A 13524-nucleotide genomic window follows, 5' to 3' on the forward strand; every position below is an offset into this window, starting at 1 on the left:
CGCAGCAGAAACAGAAATTGGAAACACATGAATGAGAATGTAATTATAGATTTTCACTTTGTAATCTTTCCTGGTGCTGTCAAGATTCCACCTTTCTTTTCTTTCCTCTTCTGATTCTTACTTCTCTAACTGTATTTCATCTGTTCGTAGTGTCAACCATGTCCACCCTGAAGGTGGCAGTTACAGAGAAAAAAGGGACATGTGTTAAACTGCAAGAGCAGCTGGAAGCTCTGGAGAAAGAGACCGCTGCCAAACTGTCTGAGATGGACCAGTACAACAAAGATATGCAGGTGAGAATTAAATGTATTAAAACATAAGTAGAGCAGCTTAACATGGCATCAGTTAATAAAACTTAACTTCACGTAGAATATGTGTTCAGGTTTGCCAGTTCTTTTCAAAGGTCCTCAAAATATCTCATTTAAATTATTATCTTAATCACTTTTAAATCATTTGTATGTAACTATTAAAACATCCTAGTAATTAGTCTCTCTTTGGCCGTTAAGTGACTGCAGTCAGCATCCTGTAGCTTGCACTCGGTGCTTGCACATGGTAGCTGTGAGTGAGCACTTTGGCTGGCCAGTTGTTTGATGACATTAGCAAGCTCTATTTCTCAGCCAGTGTTACGTTGCACACTGTTAGTGCTGTAGCAGAGCTGAAGACAGGCACTCGGAAACACACATAAAATCACATTTTTCGGATTATCCTAGAAAATTTGGTCTTTACATAGAAGTCAATCCGCGGGCTGCTAGAGGCAACAGAGAAGTGGGGGAGGTCTCAGTTCTTAAGTTATGCTACAACTAGTTGATTCATTCATTCATTATCCGTAAACGCTTATCCTGTTAAAGTTTGCGGGCTGCTGGAGCCTGTCCCAGCTGACACTGGGAGAGAGGCGAGGTACACCCTGGTGAAGTTTCCAGGCTATCACAGGGCTGACACACACAGACAACCACTCACACTCATTAGAGTCACCAATTAACCCGCATGTCTTTGGACTGTGGGAGGAAGCTGGAGAAAACCCACACTGACATGGTGATAACAGGGAAACTCCACACAGAAAGGCTGCCCCACCCTGGGTGCTAACCTGAAACCCTCTTGCTTTGAGGAGCCGATGCTAACCACTGCATCACCAGGGCGCCACAACCAGTTTACCTATTGGCAAAAAAAAAGATATTACTGGTAAAAAGTTACCTATCTTTTGTATTTTACTGCCTCACACTTTGTTATCATCAGTTGCAAATACAACTTTTAGCTTGTTTGTTAAATGATCAGCACCTCTTGCAGGCAGACTAATTTAACTGATAAGCAATTAGGGTAAATGACTTGATTAAAAGTATGATGCAGAGTATGAAATGGACTTCTGCCTGTGATTGTGCAGTGCAATGTTAGTACATTATGTGAATCATGACATAAAATGAACAGGGTAGTGGTGGCAATGTGATACTTCATCATCCAACTGGATCTTTTTCCTGTTGTTTTCCTTACAAACTGAACTCATCTTTATATCTTGTTTGCCTAATTTTAGCCTTTTGGTGCCTTTTTAGGGTTAAAAAAAGCAAAAGGAAAAACCGTTTCTTTTAAGTTTTAACACATTTAGGTGTGTGCAATGCCTGTTTTTAATTTACACAAATATTACATACTACTATAGCTTGACCCTTTATGCCTTTTTTCTCTCCTCCAATCAGTTATCTATCGTAACCTTCTATCTCACCTTTATTATCTGTAACTTTGATTTCTCTCCTCTGCAATTCCCTTCTTCTCTTCTTTTCCTCTGCTGGATGCATTTCCTCTATTTCTCCCTCCCCTCTCTCCCCTCTCACCCATCTCTTACCCCTTGTCCCCATATTTGCAGTATGTGGGTGATGAGGACTCTATGCTTCAGGCTGTCCTCTGTCTGCTGGCCTGCCTCCGTAACCTCTTCTACCTACTAAAGGTTTTCGCTTTAGGTCTCTTTGTTGTCCTCAATTTTTTCCTCTCTTTGCATTGCTCTGCTCATATTTCTCCATCATGCTGACATCTTGTGTCTGTGCTGTTTTAACTCTTTTGATATATCTCTCTTCTCTCTGTCTCTTACACCCCCCTACAACTTGCTCAATGTTTAGGCACCTTTGTGCATGCTCTGTGTGTATGTGCATGGTGTGTGAGGTCAGTCCTTCGCCCATCATGTCTATCTAGACAGCTCATTCTTTAATTCAGTTACATATCTTTAACTCTGCAATTAAATGTGCGTTTTTATGTGTGTGCCAGGAACTAAGAGAGAGTCAGAAAAAACAGCAGGCAGCACTCGAAAAACTACGGAGCATCAAAGAGGACAAACGACGTGAGCTGAGTCGAAGGAAGAAGGAGGAAGAGGAGAGGAGGAGGAGGGAAGAGGAGAGGAAACGACAGGAAGAGGAGAGGAGGCGGAGAGAGGAAGAGGAGGCTCAGAGGTATTTTGCTTTTTCAGGGGTTCAGTTTTGGTTTCTCTATTAAAACTAAAATGAAAAAAAAAAACTTTTTCACATTGACATACAAATGTTAAAATAATGTTATCTTTTCACTCTCAGGCGTATTAAGATGGAAAAAGAGCGCCAGTGGCAGGAGAAGCTGAAGAGGGAGGAAGAGGAGCATCAGAGAAGGCTTAAGGAGGAGAAGGAGGCGAAACAAAAGGAGGAGGAGGAGAGAGAGAGACGGGCTCTCATCCAGGCTGCCAAGGAGGAGGCCGAACGAGAACTCAGGGCAAGGGAAGAGGCAGAGCGGAAAAAAAGAGAGGCAGAGGAGAGGAAGAAAAGAGAGGAGGAGGAGCGGCAGAAGCAAGCAGAGAGACAGAGGCAGGAGGAGGAAAGGAGACAGCTGGAAGAGGAGAGGAGGCAGCTAGAGGAAGAGAGGAGGAAATTGGAGGAAGAGAGGAGGAGAGAGGAGAAGAGACGGAAAGAAGAGGAGGAGAGACGCAAGAGGGAGGAGGAGAGGAAGAGGTTAGAGGAGGAGCGGAGAGAGGAGGAGCGTCAAAGAGAGAGAGAGGAGGAGGAGAGGAGGAGACAGAGGGCGGCCTTGGCTGCCGTTCGAGATGCAGAGGAGAGGAGAAAGCGAGAGGAGGAGGAGAGAAAGAAGAGAGAGGAGGCAGAGAGGAGAAAGAGGGATGAAGACAGGAGGAAGCTTCAGCAGCAGCAGGAGGAGGAGAGGAGGCAGCGTGAGGAGGAAAGAAAGAGGGCAGAAGAGGAGAGAAAGAGAAAAGAGGAGGAGGAGGAGAGGAGGAAAGCAGAGGAGGTGAGAAAGAGGAAGGAGGAGGCAGCTCGTCAGCAGCAGCAGCCTAGTGGAGGAGGGAAGGTTGATATTCACGAAAAACTGTCGGCTCTTCTGAGAGGACTGGAGGAGAGGAAAGGTAAGACACAAACGCATGTTTTTAAGTTTACCGTACGTCTCTGTCCTCCCCTCCTGTCCTCAGTGTCTACCCCGATATGCTGCTTTAGGTGGGCAACCCAGAGCCACTCAACACAGGAAATCGGCGGCTCTCACATCCTTCAAAGCTCTCTACCCGTTCACTGCCCGAAACAACGAAGAGCTCACCTTCAATGCAGATGACATCATTGAGGTAAGATTGAATATTCAGATTCAACTTTATTCATTCAGGAAGGACAATTCAGTTTTTACAATCTACACAGACCAAACATGAACTCACAGACAGAAACAAGCAGCAGCAGGCAGTAGTGCTATGTCAGAGAAATCAATATATGGGCAAAAGGTGCACACTGGCACCTGGTGTGGTCCCGTGCATACTGACTCACACGAGGACCAGGCAGAATAAATAAAAAATTCCCATGCTTTAATACATATGTTAAAGCTTATAAATAAAACATTTCAATGCATTGTACATCACTTAAATGGATTCATAGTATGTATGAATGGGCTTGCCAGCCATGTGAAAAAAACAGACACAATGATAAACCAACCATGTGGTGTCATTTGAAAAGACTACTGTCAACATTTAGCAGCCTGATAGCAGGATGATGGTGTGAAAGGTAGAACTTTTCTTCAGATTAGCAGACCATGTAATCATATCCAAATGTCAAAAGTCTCCTTACTCTTCCTCACTTTTTGACTTTTCTTCCTCTTTGTTCTGCCAGGTTGATGAGACGACAGAGCGGGAGGAGGGTTGGTTGTACGGCAGCAGACAGGGGAAGATGGGCTGGTTCCCAGAGAGCTACGTCGAGAGATTGGCCCCATCAGACACAGCTAAAAACACTCCTGCTGTTGCTGCTGCTCCTAAAGTGCCGCTCCAGTCACAGCTTTCCAATGCCCTTGATGCTGCCAAGGCAGCAGGGACAAAGTCTGCCTTTACGCCAACGCACTCTCCACACCCTGCACCCTCTGAGACACAGGGACAGGTGAGATGTTCATACCTTATATACAACAAGCCCTCTTACTGCTGCAGCCTTGAATGGCCATGGTATGATTACTGTCTGGTTATACAGAAACACTCAAATACTCTCTTTGCTGTCTTTCCCTCTGTGCCTCTGACAGAAGGTCGTGGGTAACCTTTTGGCCCAGGCCCTGTGCTCATGGACAGCGAAGACAGACAGCCATCTGAACTTCAATAAGGACGATGTCATTCAGGTGTTGGAGCAGCAGGAGAACTGGTGGCTGGGAGAGCTGAACAATGAACGAGGCTGGTTCCCCAAAACATACGTGACACTGCTGGGAGAAGAAGAGAGTTCAGAGTGAGTCTTCACATATTTTCTCCCCATGATTAAAGTAGTTTGGGGACAGGGATGTCTCTTTGTAAAAAATAATTCCTCTTGGAGCCCTTTCTGGAGCCCTTTAAAAGCAATATCAAATTCAAACAAGCCATAAAGGAGACTTATTGGTTGAGTTGGCAAATTACCACTGCTACTGAAACACGCACAGTCGTGTATTTCACTTCCATTATTCCCCAGCTATATTAGAAATTAGTTTGCATTTGTTTTTGTTTTTTTTTGTTCAGGGACTCAAGTAAATGTCATAAAGTGATGACTGAATCATGAAGTGTGACACATTTAAAAAGAAAATTGAGGCACATAGGGAGAGACATGAGGCAAAGTTACTGTATGAAGTGGAGGGGACAGGTGTATGCCGGTGTTGTTAAGACAACTGGATGTTAGTTATTGTAGTTTGTCTCGCTGATTTAGATAACATGCATCAAAAAAGGCATTCCTGTTCTAAATCTAATCTGACTGCAAATACTGCATACAGTTTTATATTCAGTGTGGCTTGCATTGATATTATGTCATATCTGGACTTATCTAGACACATCCTGTTCTTTTCTCTGGCCTGTCTCTTCTCTTGGTCCCTCATTATTTACCCTTTATTGCTCCATTTTGCAATTCCACAATAGCAACACCTGCCCACAGCTGTTGTCCACAGCCGTCGTCCACAGCTGTTGTCTACAGCAGTTGTCCACAGCATAAGCGCGTCATGTGACAGTAATAATTATCTGTGCAAAACACAGTGCAGTGTTTTTAGTTATATGGATTAAATGTGATCTTTTTTAGCAGTCAGATTATTCCGTTTCTCAAGGAATTGTATTTAGCCCTATAAATAAAACACAGGGCTAAATTTGTAGCCCATACCCAACTTTCACCTCGCGCAAAAACTCAATATCCTGAAGCACACCTGGCTACTTTCTTTACATATTTTGTCGCTATTGGGATGCATTTTATTTCAGGCAAAAATGGTAAAAACATGCATCAGCCACATGAAAATGTCTACTGTGTGTCAGTGAGTGTGCCTGAGTCTAAAGGTACTGTAACTGTTAAGGTATGTCAAGTATTTACAGCAGAAATTACTTCTTTCCTCGTGTGTGATGAGGAATCTGCAGCGTTCACTTACAAGTTGCACAACCACATCACATTTATACAGTATGATTCACAGCTCGCTTTGTATCAAAGTGCTGTGGTGAAGAGGAAGCTGAGGTGAAGCTCCTGATTTACCAGTCTGTCCAGTCAAGTGCACGTTCCAACATTTACCTCTGGCTAGTAACCAAAAGAGTGTGTTTTTACAGGTTAAGGGGAGCAGAATTGCTGCTCATTTGTATTGAAAGGAGTCACTTTTAGTTTTGAATAGTATGACTCCTGGTATTCCAACTCAAAGACCCCGGGGCAGACCGTGTAGCAGGGATTGAGAACCCCATCTGGCTTTAGAAGGCCTTGCATCCCTCAGGACGAGCAGGAGAACGCGGCATGGAACTATTTTTTGGTACTTCTTTTGAGATCCAGATAAATGTTCTAGGATGGTTGGATGGATGAAGTACATGAATGACTACGTTAAAGTTGTCTTTCTGTGTTTCAGCGTGAAGAGCTCCACTTCTGACGCTTTGGAGTCTGGTGACAGCTTGCAGCTTGAAGGTACAGTAAAATGGATCATGGCTCATATTATTTTACATTTTATGATGATACTCAGGTAACAGAAATGATGTTTCCTTTTAGTTTTATCCTAAATTATGTGTTGTGTCTCAAGTTTATGATGAAATCTGTATTTTCTTCAAAATCTAGAAAGTCTTGTCTAGGTTGGAACCTTTTGCTACGTTGCTGTTACTTATGTTTATGTTCTTTTCCTTTCCAGAATACACAGCGTTGTACACCTATGAGTCTCCGGAGCCTGGTGATCTGACATTTAGAGAGGGAGATGTGATCCTGGTGAGCAAGAGAGAGGGAGAGTGGTGGCAAGGCTCTATAGGCGACAACAGTGGTGTTTTCCCCAGCAACTACGTCAAACCCAAAGAGACAGATGTAAGAACACTCAACACACGCAGATATACAGGTGAAAAAAACTGTATCCGTGTATTTTTGTTGTAATGAAGATATAATTGTGTTTTTGTAGACATCAAGTATATCTGGAAAGAAGAAGCCGGGTAAGATCACCACCTTGTCTTTTTGAAATCTAATCACTTACATAAGAACATTATACCTGGTGTTGCATTTTGCAAAGTTGCATTTGTGTCTTTTGTGTGCAGAGATTGCCCAAGTGATTAGGGCCCACCCCTCCACGGGCCCTGAACAGCTTAATCTGGAAAATGGCCAACTCATCCTCATCCTCGGCAAGAACGCCTCCGGCTGGTGGCTAGGAGAACTGCAGGTCAGTCAGCGCCTGCTGTTCACAGTGGTGCTCTGTAGGAACTTACTGTACAGAAGATAACCACAAACAGCCTGAGCACGTCCTGACATTGCACACTAGATCAGTGGTTCCCAAGCTTTTGGTTTGTGGTCCACTAAAATGAAGAATTGTTGACTTCCATTCCGACACCTTTGCCATAAATGTATATATCGGTTGTGACTAGGCGTTGGATGGGTGATGAATTTGAAAAAATGCGATATACTCTGATATAATTTTATGTGCATTATGAGGGATAAACATAACGTCATACCAATGTATTCCATGTGCTTTTTAGTAATTTATTTTTGCATAAAATGCAGGCAGTGTTTACATGCAGGAGACTTGCTCTTCTTAACACACACACACACACACACACACACACACACACACACAAACACAAACACAAACCCCCCCCCCAAACTGGTCAAACAATCCAATCAGTTCACCGTCAGTCATTGCCCTGATTTTGTTTGTGTTGTCTGACTCTAGGCCCGAGGCAAAAAGCGTCAGAAGGGCTGGTTTCCTGCCGCTAATGTCAAAATATTGGGATCCAACAGCGGCAAGTCCACGCCAGCACACCAACCAGGTAACACACACACACACACACACACACACGCACACACACACACACTTCTCCAAAACTAGAGGTGAAAAGAAAAAAAGTAGACAAATAAATTGAAAAAAAACGGTATCTTCTCTCTCAGTCTGTCAGGTGATCGCCATATATGACTACACAGCCGCCAATGGGGACGAGATGAGCTTCTCCAAAGGTCAGCTGATCAACGTTTTGGACAAGAATGACCCTGACTGGTGGAAAGGAGAGATCAACGGGGCCACTGGTCTGTTCCCCACCAATTATGTTCAGATGACGACAGCAGATTGTGACCCCAGCCAGCAGTGTAAGTAACATGATATTATGACTACACTATACATGAAAGGAAATATGCATGTTTCAAACACAGATGCTCCTGTTCCATGTTGCCTTAAGCCGCTATGACGAACTAATACTCACCATTTGTTTATTTGTTAAACCTCCATCTACCATAACTGATATTTCTTCATCCACCCATCTCTTCATCCTTTCCTCTCACTGACTATTTCACCTTTTCCCCTTTTTTTTCCCACTTCCTCCCCTCCCCAATCTGTGTTTATCCTCCCCTTTCTCTCTATTCCTCGGCTTCTGTCTCTTTTTCCTTCTAGGGTGGTAGAAAGTCCTCTTCCTCCTCCACCTCCTCTTCTTTCTTCCTACTCCTGACTTCAGAGAGACCCACTATTACACACTGCTCTGAAGGGGCGGAGTGTCTGGACTCCCTATCTACTAACTTCTCCCACTGAGCTATTGCCTGTGTGTGTGTGTGTGTGTGTGTGTGTATGTGTGAGTGTGTGTGTGAGTGAACAGGTGTCTGTATGGTAAAAGAAAAAAATCCCCATGTTGCCTGTGAATGAATCAGGAACTGAAACAACTTTCTCATCATACAGAATGAACAACTCGTTTCAGTCCATGGGGGTGATTTTATTTTCTCTAACCAAGCACTAGACACCAACGTATACGTCTCAATCTAGCTTAATTTTAAGTTGACAGTAATGAGTAGTTATGCCAACACACTGGTTTTGTCAGGGTCTAAAGAGTGGAGCAGAGCGACGTAAAAACAAACAACAATTTCTGGCAATATTGAAAAGACATCCCATCTGCGTAAAAAGTTCACTGTGTTTTTTAAAGGAATATTTAACCCCTCAAACGACCATTTGTTTATCAGTTACTCACTTTGTTGCACTGAATTCATTAAGAAAACTTTGATTTTCTTGCATGCCTCCAGTGAACAAAGAATCCAAAAATGGAAAAAATGATTGATAAATAAATAATAAGGATCTTAACAGAATAGTGTCTCTCTGACAGTAATCTGAACTACAAGTGAACAACAAGTATCTATGCTCTCTTCAAACTAAGGCTCCATAGATAAAAACATTTTACCTCACTGACCACAGAAGCTGCTGGTCTTCCCCTGTAAGCGCTGGTTCGGATTCACTAAAGTCACGCAGTAAAACAAACAAACTGCCTGATCAGATACCTTTCACTATGCGGTCAGACAGAGCTGTCTGTCTGGATGGTGCTGAGCAAACGACTGGGTAAATGACACTTGGATTAAATTGCACGAGTTGTGTGAGAATTTGTCGATGGATGTTTTGATGTAGGTTTGCTGTTGTTTAAGATGCACCCTTATGGCTTCAATTCATCAAGAATTTGTACTGGTTTTGACTTATTTGTTCACTGTGGAGCCTTTTCGGGAAAAAAAGTTTTGGGGGGTGAGTAATTGAAAATTATTTAGGAGGCAAAGTGTTCCTTTAACCGAGACACGGCTGTTTCATTTCATGATGAAATGAATCAGTGAGCTCTGTGGAGTGGACAGATTCAAAGGTCTGGACCCCTGCAAATTTTCTAATGACTCTCAATACTGATTCTGTGAACTGTTACAGCGTTGGTGCCTTTCGTGATTTCCTCGCTTCTTGTTTTGATTCTTGCACTATGATGCTAAAATGCTGGAGTAGAGTGATAGTGGGTCTCTCTGTGGCTTGTCTCTCCTCTTTCCCTTTGTTTCTCTTGACAAGACACTTGTTTTCCCCTTTTGTTCATCCTGTATCACCCTCTTTTCCCTTCATGTCTTTTCCTTTTCCTTCTCTTCTTTTTTCCTATTCTTAAAGATTATTTTTTTTTACCTTTCTCACTCCTCAATTTCGAGAGTTCAGCTCACACAGAGCCCACTATTTTTCTCTGTTTCTCCTCAGAGTTGTATTCAGACCTGACTTGCAAATTGTACTGTCACTTTATACAAACAATGAACATTGTACTAATACTCAAGCCTGTGGGTGTTTTGGGAAATAATGGACAGTACAAATTCCAGCCCAGTGCTCCTGCAGTTGTCTTAATAATTCATTTTATTTACATATCACCTTTCAAACATGAAATACAGCTCAAAGTGCTTCACAAAGAAACAAAAAGGAAATATTTTTAGGCATATAATGCTTGAAACAGGGCCGCCTGCAACATAGTGTAAATGCAGTTGCATTTTCAATACAAATACAGTAACTTCGAGGGCGAAAATACATTACCACGCAAGTTTGACTTGGTAATTTTTTATGAAAAATATGTTCTTAAAGCAATAAAGTAAAAGATATGTTCAACAGTAAACTGGAGAGGAGATAATTCCAAAAAGAGATGTAGCACTACATTTTGCTTCCAACTGTTACCATTTTGCAGTGGGCTTTTGATTGTGTGCCTTTTTTTTTTTTTTTTAAAAAAAAAAACCTTCTGTTGAGCTTAGTTTTGGCTGAAAATGATACGAGCAGAATAGCACGGTTTGTCGTCTGCATTTAAAAGCCACAACTAGATCAGCTGTTATTGACTGACAGAAGGAACATAAGTATTTTTGAAGTGAAATGAAGCAACTCCTTACCATATGGCGAACTGTTTGAAAGCCATCAACAGACGTTAACTTTGACTCTGGGGTGAAATCACAAACTGCTGCTGCACCTTATATTAACTGAATGCTTTTTTGCTGCTGCTCTGAACTTTTCAGTCTGTCTAGAGAGTGAATGCATGTCAGCTCATCGCGTTCACCAAAACGCAGGGCAAAAAGTGAAAGTGAAAAAATGCTTTGTAAGCTTCTCATGAGATACTGTAACCGCTGAGCCCAGTCGTGTTACAGGGGAGATGCTACAGTTCAGATATCTTTAGTGCTCTGCCATCAAATTCAGTTTAGTGATGAATGCTAATGCAAGGAAAGCAAATGGATGCTGAACTGCTTGCTGTTTTCATTTAATTCAGAGATTACCTGGTTAACAACAAACCTCCCTTATAGTTATGAAAAGCTGCAGCAAAAACAGGGTGAACGACACCGACGGAAAGCTGCATTGAGAGCTTATAGCAGCTGTTAGCACGACTGCTCTGACAGCATATACAGAACATTTGTGGTACGAGATGGTGTAACTATTTTTGAAGATGTGTCTAATATATTTTCTGACTCTGAAATGAAAAAAATAAAGATTGGTTTGAGATGAAAGTTTTTTATTATTGTTAAATTGAATATCAGTCTTCACCTCTGCAGGGTTTTGTGTGTTTGAATGTGTTGTGTGCAGTGTTTATATTGTCAACACAGTACGCATGATTAAGATGGATAGATATACAGTATGTGAAAAACCTTTTCAAATGCTTTTGTAACCTGCATTCAGCTTAACACAGAGTTAAACCTCCACCTGTCTTCCTTTTTGTTCAGGTAATATTAAGTATCTGATATTGACTTTTCTAAGAAAACGTTCCTAAAATATCTTAGTGGTAAAAGTCACTGAAAAATAGAAAAAAACAAAGCTTTTTCTACTCTGAATCTGTGTCGCAGGCTGAGAAAGAAGGAATTCCTCTTCCTGTTTTGGTACAAACAGATTTAGTCTCTGAGAAGTTGTAGTCAGATACCAGCAACGACAAGATAACAGCACAGGGGGAGAAAGAGACAAACAGGAGAGACGTAGTACAAACAGCCAAACTCAGCAGAGGAAGACAACTAACTAAAACCTAAAGACGGTCAGAATCAGTCATAGCAATGAATTTACAAAGCAGCTTTCACTTTCTAAATCTCTGGGATGAGACGGATGTTGAGGGAGAGAAAACAGAAGGGTCAGTGAGGGAGCAACAGTCAGCTAGTGTGGGACCATCACATTGTGCTAATGGGCTCCTGATATCAGGTAAGCGTGTGTGTGTGTGTGTGTGAATGCTGATATAGACTAAAGTCTTTCCTGTTTCCATTTCCATCCCTCTTCTTTCCCGTTGTCATCTCTCTCCTCCTTTCTAAACGTTTTAGTGATGTGCACATATCTTGAGCAAGTGGAATATAGGAAGTCAAAAGCAGTAACATGTTTTTTTATGTTTCTAAATGTCCAGCAGGGGGCGCTGTTTACTTTTTTTGTATATGTTCTACAACCCTCCTCTCCTGTGTTCCTCCTCTCCTGCAGGGTGTGCAGACCTGAACAGCCTGGACACAATGAGCACCCAGGAGAAGAAGAGACAGGGTTACATTCATGAGCTGATCCAGACTGAGGAGAGATACACAGAGGACTTGCAGATAGTGCTGGAGGTAACGGACAGATGTCCTGCTTAACAACATATAAAGCAGGGTGTCTGCAGGTCCTTGAAAATCTGAAAATGTCCTAAATTCAGTTCTATTAATATAAGGTCTTAAAAGTCATTAAATAGACATAAATTCAAATTCACAAATTCTTACTAGCCACAAATATTTGATCTATTTTCAGTTATCTAGTTATCTATTCATTTGTTTTTGTCAAAATAAGTCCAATTCTCTTAGGTCAATGTCCACATTTCTGTGCTTTATATTTGCATTTACCTCTTGGCAAAATGTAGAATAACCTAACTCACATTAACAGTCGTACTCCAACAAAAATGAAACTACTTCCGCACAGGATCACTGAGTATATTTTGCTTACTTTTATACTGCCTGACTGATACTTGTCAGGGTGTCTGCATGATTTTCTGATCACATTCCTGGCAGTGTGTGTAAGTCCATCATTGTCTCTTGGCTAACATTTTTGCTCCTGTCTTTGTGTTTGCATGCATTCAGGTTTTCCATAAACCCATGCTAGAGTCAGGTCGGCTCAGCGATGCAGAGATGGCCATGATCTTCGTAAACTGGAAAGAACTTCTAGTCTGCAACTCTAAACTTCTCAAGTAGGTTTAACCTGTGCATGAGATCTAGACGGGACAGTAGGTCTAACAGTAATAATGGTTATTTTAATGTTGTGTTTGTGCAAAGATACAAAGCTGCTTGTGTTTATAAGTGCACATTGATGTGTTTGCAGGGCACTTCGTGTGCGTAAGAAGATGGGCGGGGAGAACATGCCGGTGCAGATGATCGGAGATATCCTGTCTGCAGAGCTGTCCCACATGCTGCCCTACATCCGCTTCTGTTCCTGCCAGATTAACGGGGCAACGCTGCTTCAGACACGCATTGACAACGAGCCGAACTTCAAGGACTTCCTCAAGGTAGCAGGGAGAGGAGAGAGAAGGAGGAGTGTGACAGAAGAATAAAGGAGATGTGTTGAAAGACGTATTTTAAAAATCATATGCTCTGCAGTCACATGTACAAAGGTAGAAACAAGACTCTTGCTGTACTTATTAACCTTATCTTTTATTCCCATCAGAAAATTGCCACAGACTACAGGTGTAAAGGCATGCCGCTGTCCAGCTTCCTGCTGAAACCCATGCAGAGGATCACACGCTACCCACTGCACATCAAAAACGTACGCCATCATGTTCATGAGCGTGTTTGTGTTTGAACTCCTCATTAGGCGGTTCAAATACTGACCTTACTGTGTGTAATTAGAGAAAAAGAACAGTGCTTTGCCTTTTCGGCTCTT

General features: G+C 42.2%; 1 protein-coding gene across 2 annotated transcripts in view; it reads left to right on the forward strand.

The window, feature by feature from the left end:
* Positions 1-13524, forward strand: part of itsn2b (intersectin 2b) — a 41602-nt gene that overhangs the window by 19861 nt on the left and 8217 nt on the right. For both annotated transcript variants that reach the window (XM_088078120.1, XM_088078124.1), the window contains exons 16-31: positions 151-290; positions 2245-2426; positions 2544-3358; positions 3447-3568; positions 4101-4361; positions 4498-4694; positions 6301-6356; positions 6574-6740; positions 6832-6862; positions 6965-7086; positions 7594-7690; positions 7809-8003; positions 12106-12227; positions 12729-12835; positions 12967-13150; positions 13309-13407. In XM_088078120.1, coding sequence (XP_087934246.1) covers positions 151-290; positions 2245-2426; positions 2544-3358; positions 3447-3568; positions 4101-4361; positions 4498-4694; positions 6301-6356; positions 6574-6740; positions 6832-6862; positions 6965-7086; positions 7594-7690; positions 7809-8003; positions 12106-12227; positions 12729-12835; positions 12967-13150; positions 13309-13407 — 2897 coding nt within the window. The remainder of the gene's footprint in view (positions 1-150; positions 291-2244; positions 2427-2543; positions 3359-3446; positions 3569-4100; positions 4362-4497; positions 4695-6300; positions 6357-6573; positions 6741-6831; positions 6863-6964; positions 7087-7593; positions 7691-7808; positions 8004-12105; positions 12228-12728; positions 12836-12966; positions 13151-13308; positions 13408-13524) is intronic.

Source organism: Plectropomus leopardus, chromosome 1 (genome assembly GCF_026936395.1).
Source record: "Plectropomus leopardus strain MGB_pleo_1.0 chromosome 1, ASM2693639v1, whole genome shotgun sequence".
NCBI classification, from domain to species: Eukaryota; Metazoa; Chordata; class Actinopteri; order Perciformes; family Serranidae; genus Plectropomus; species Plectropomus leopardus.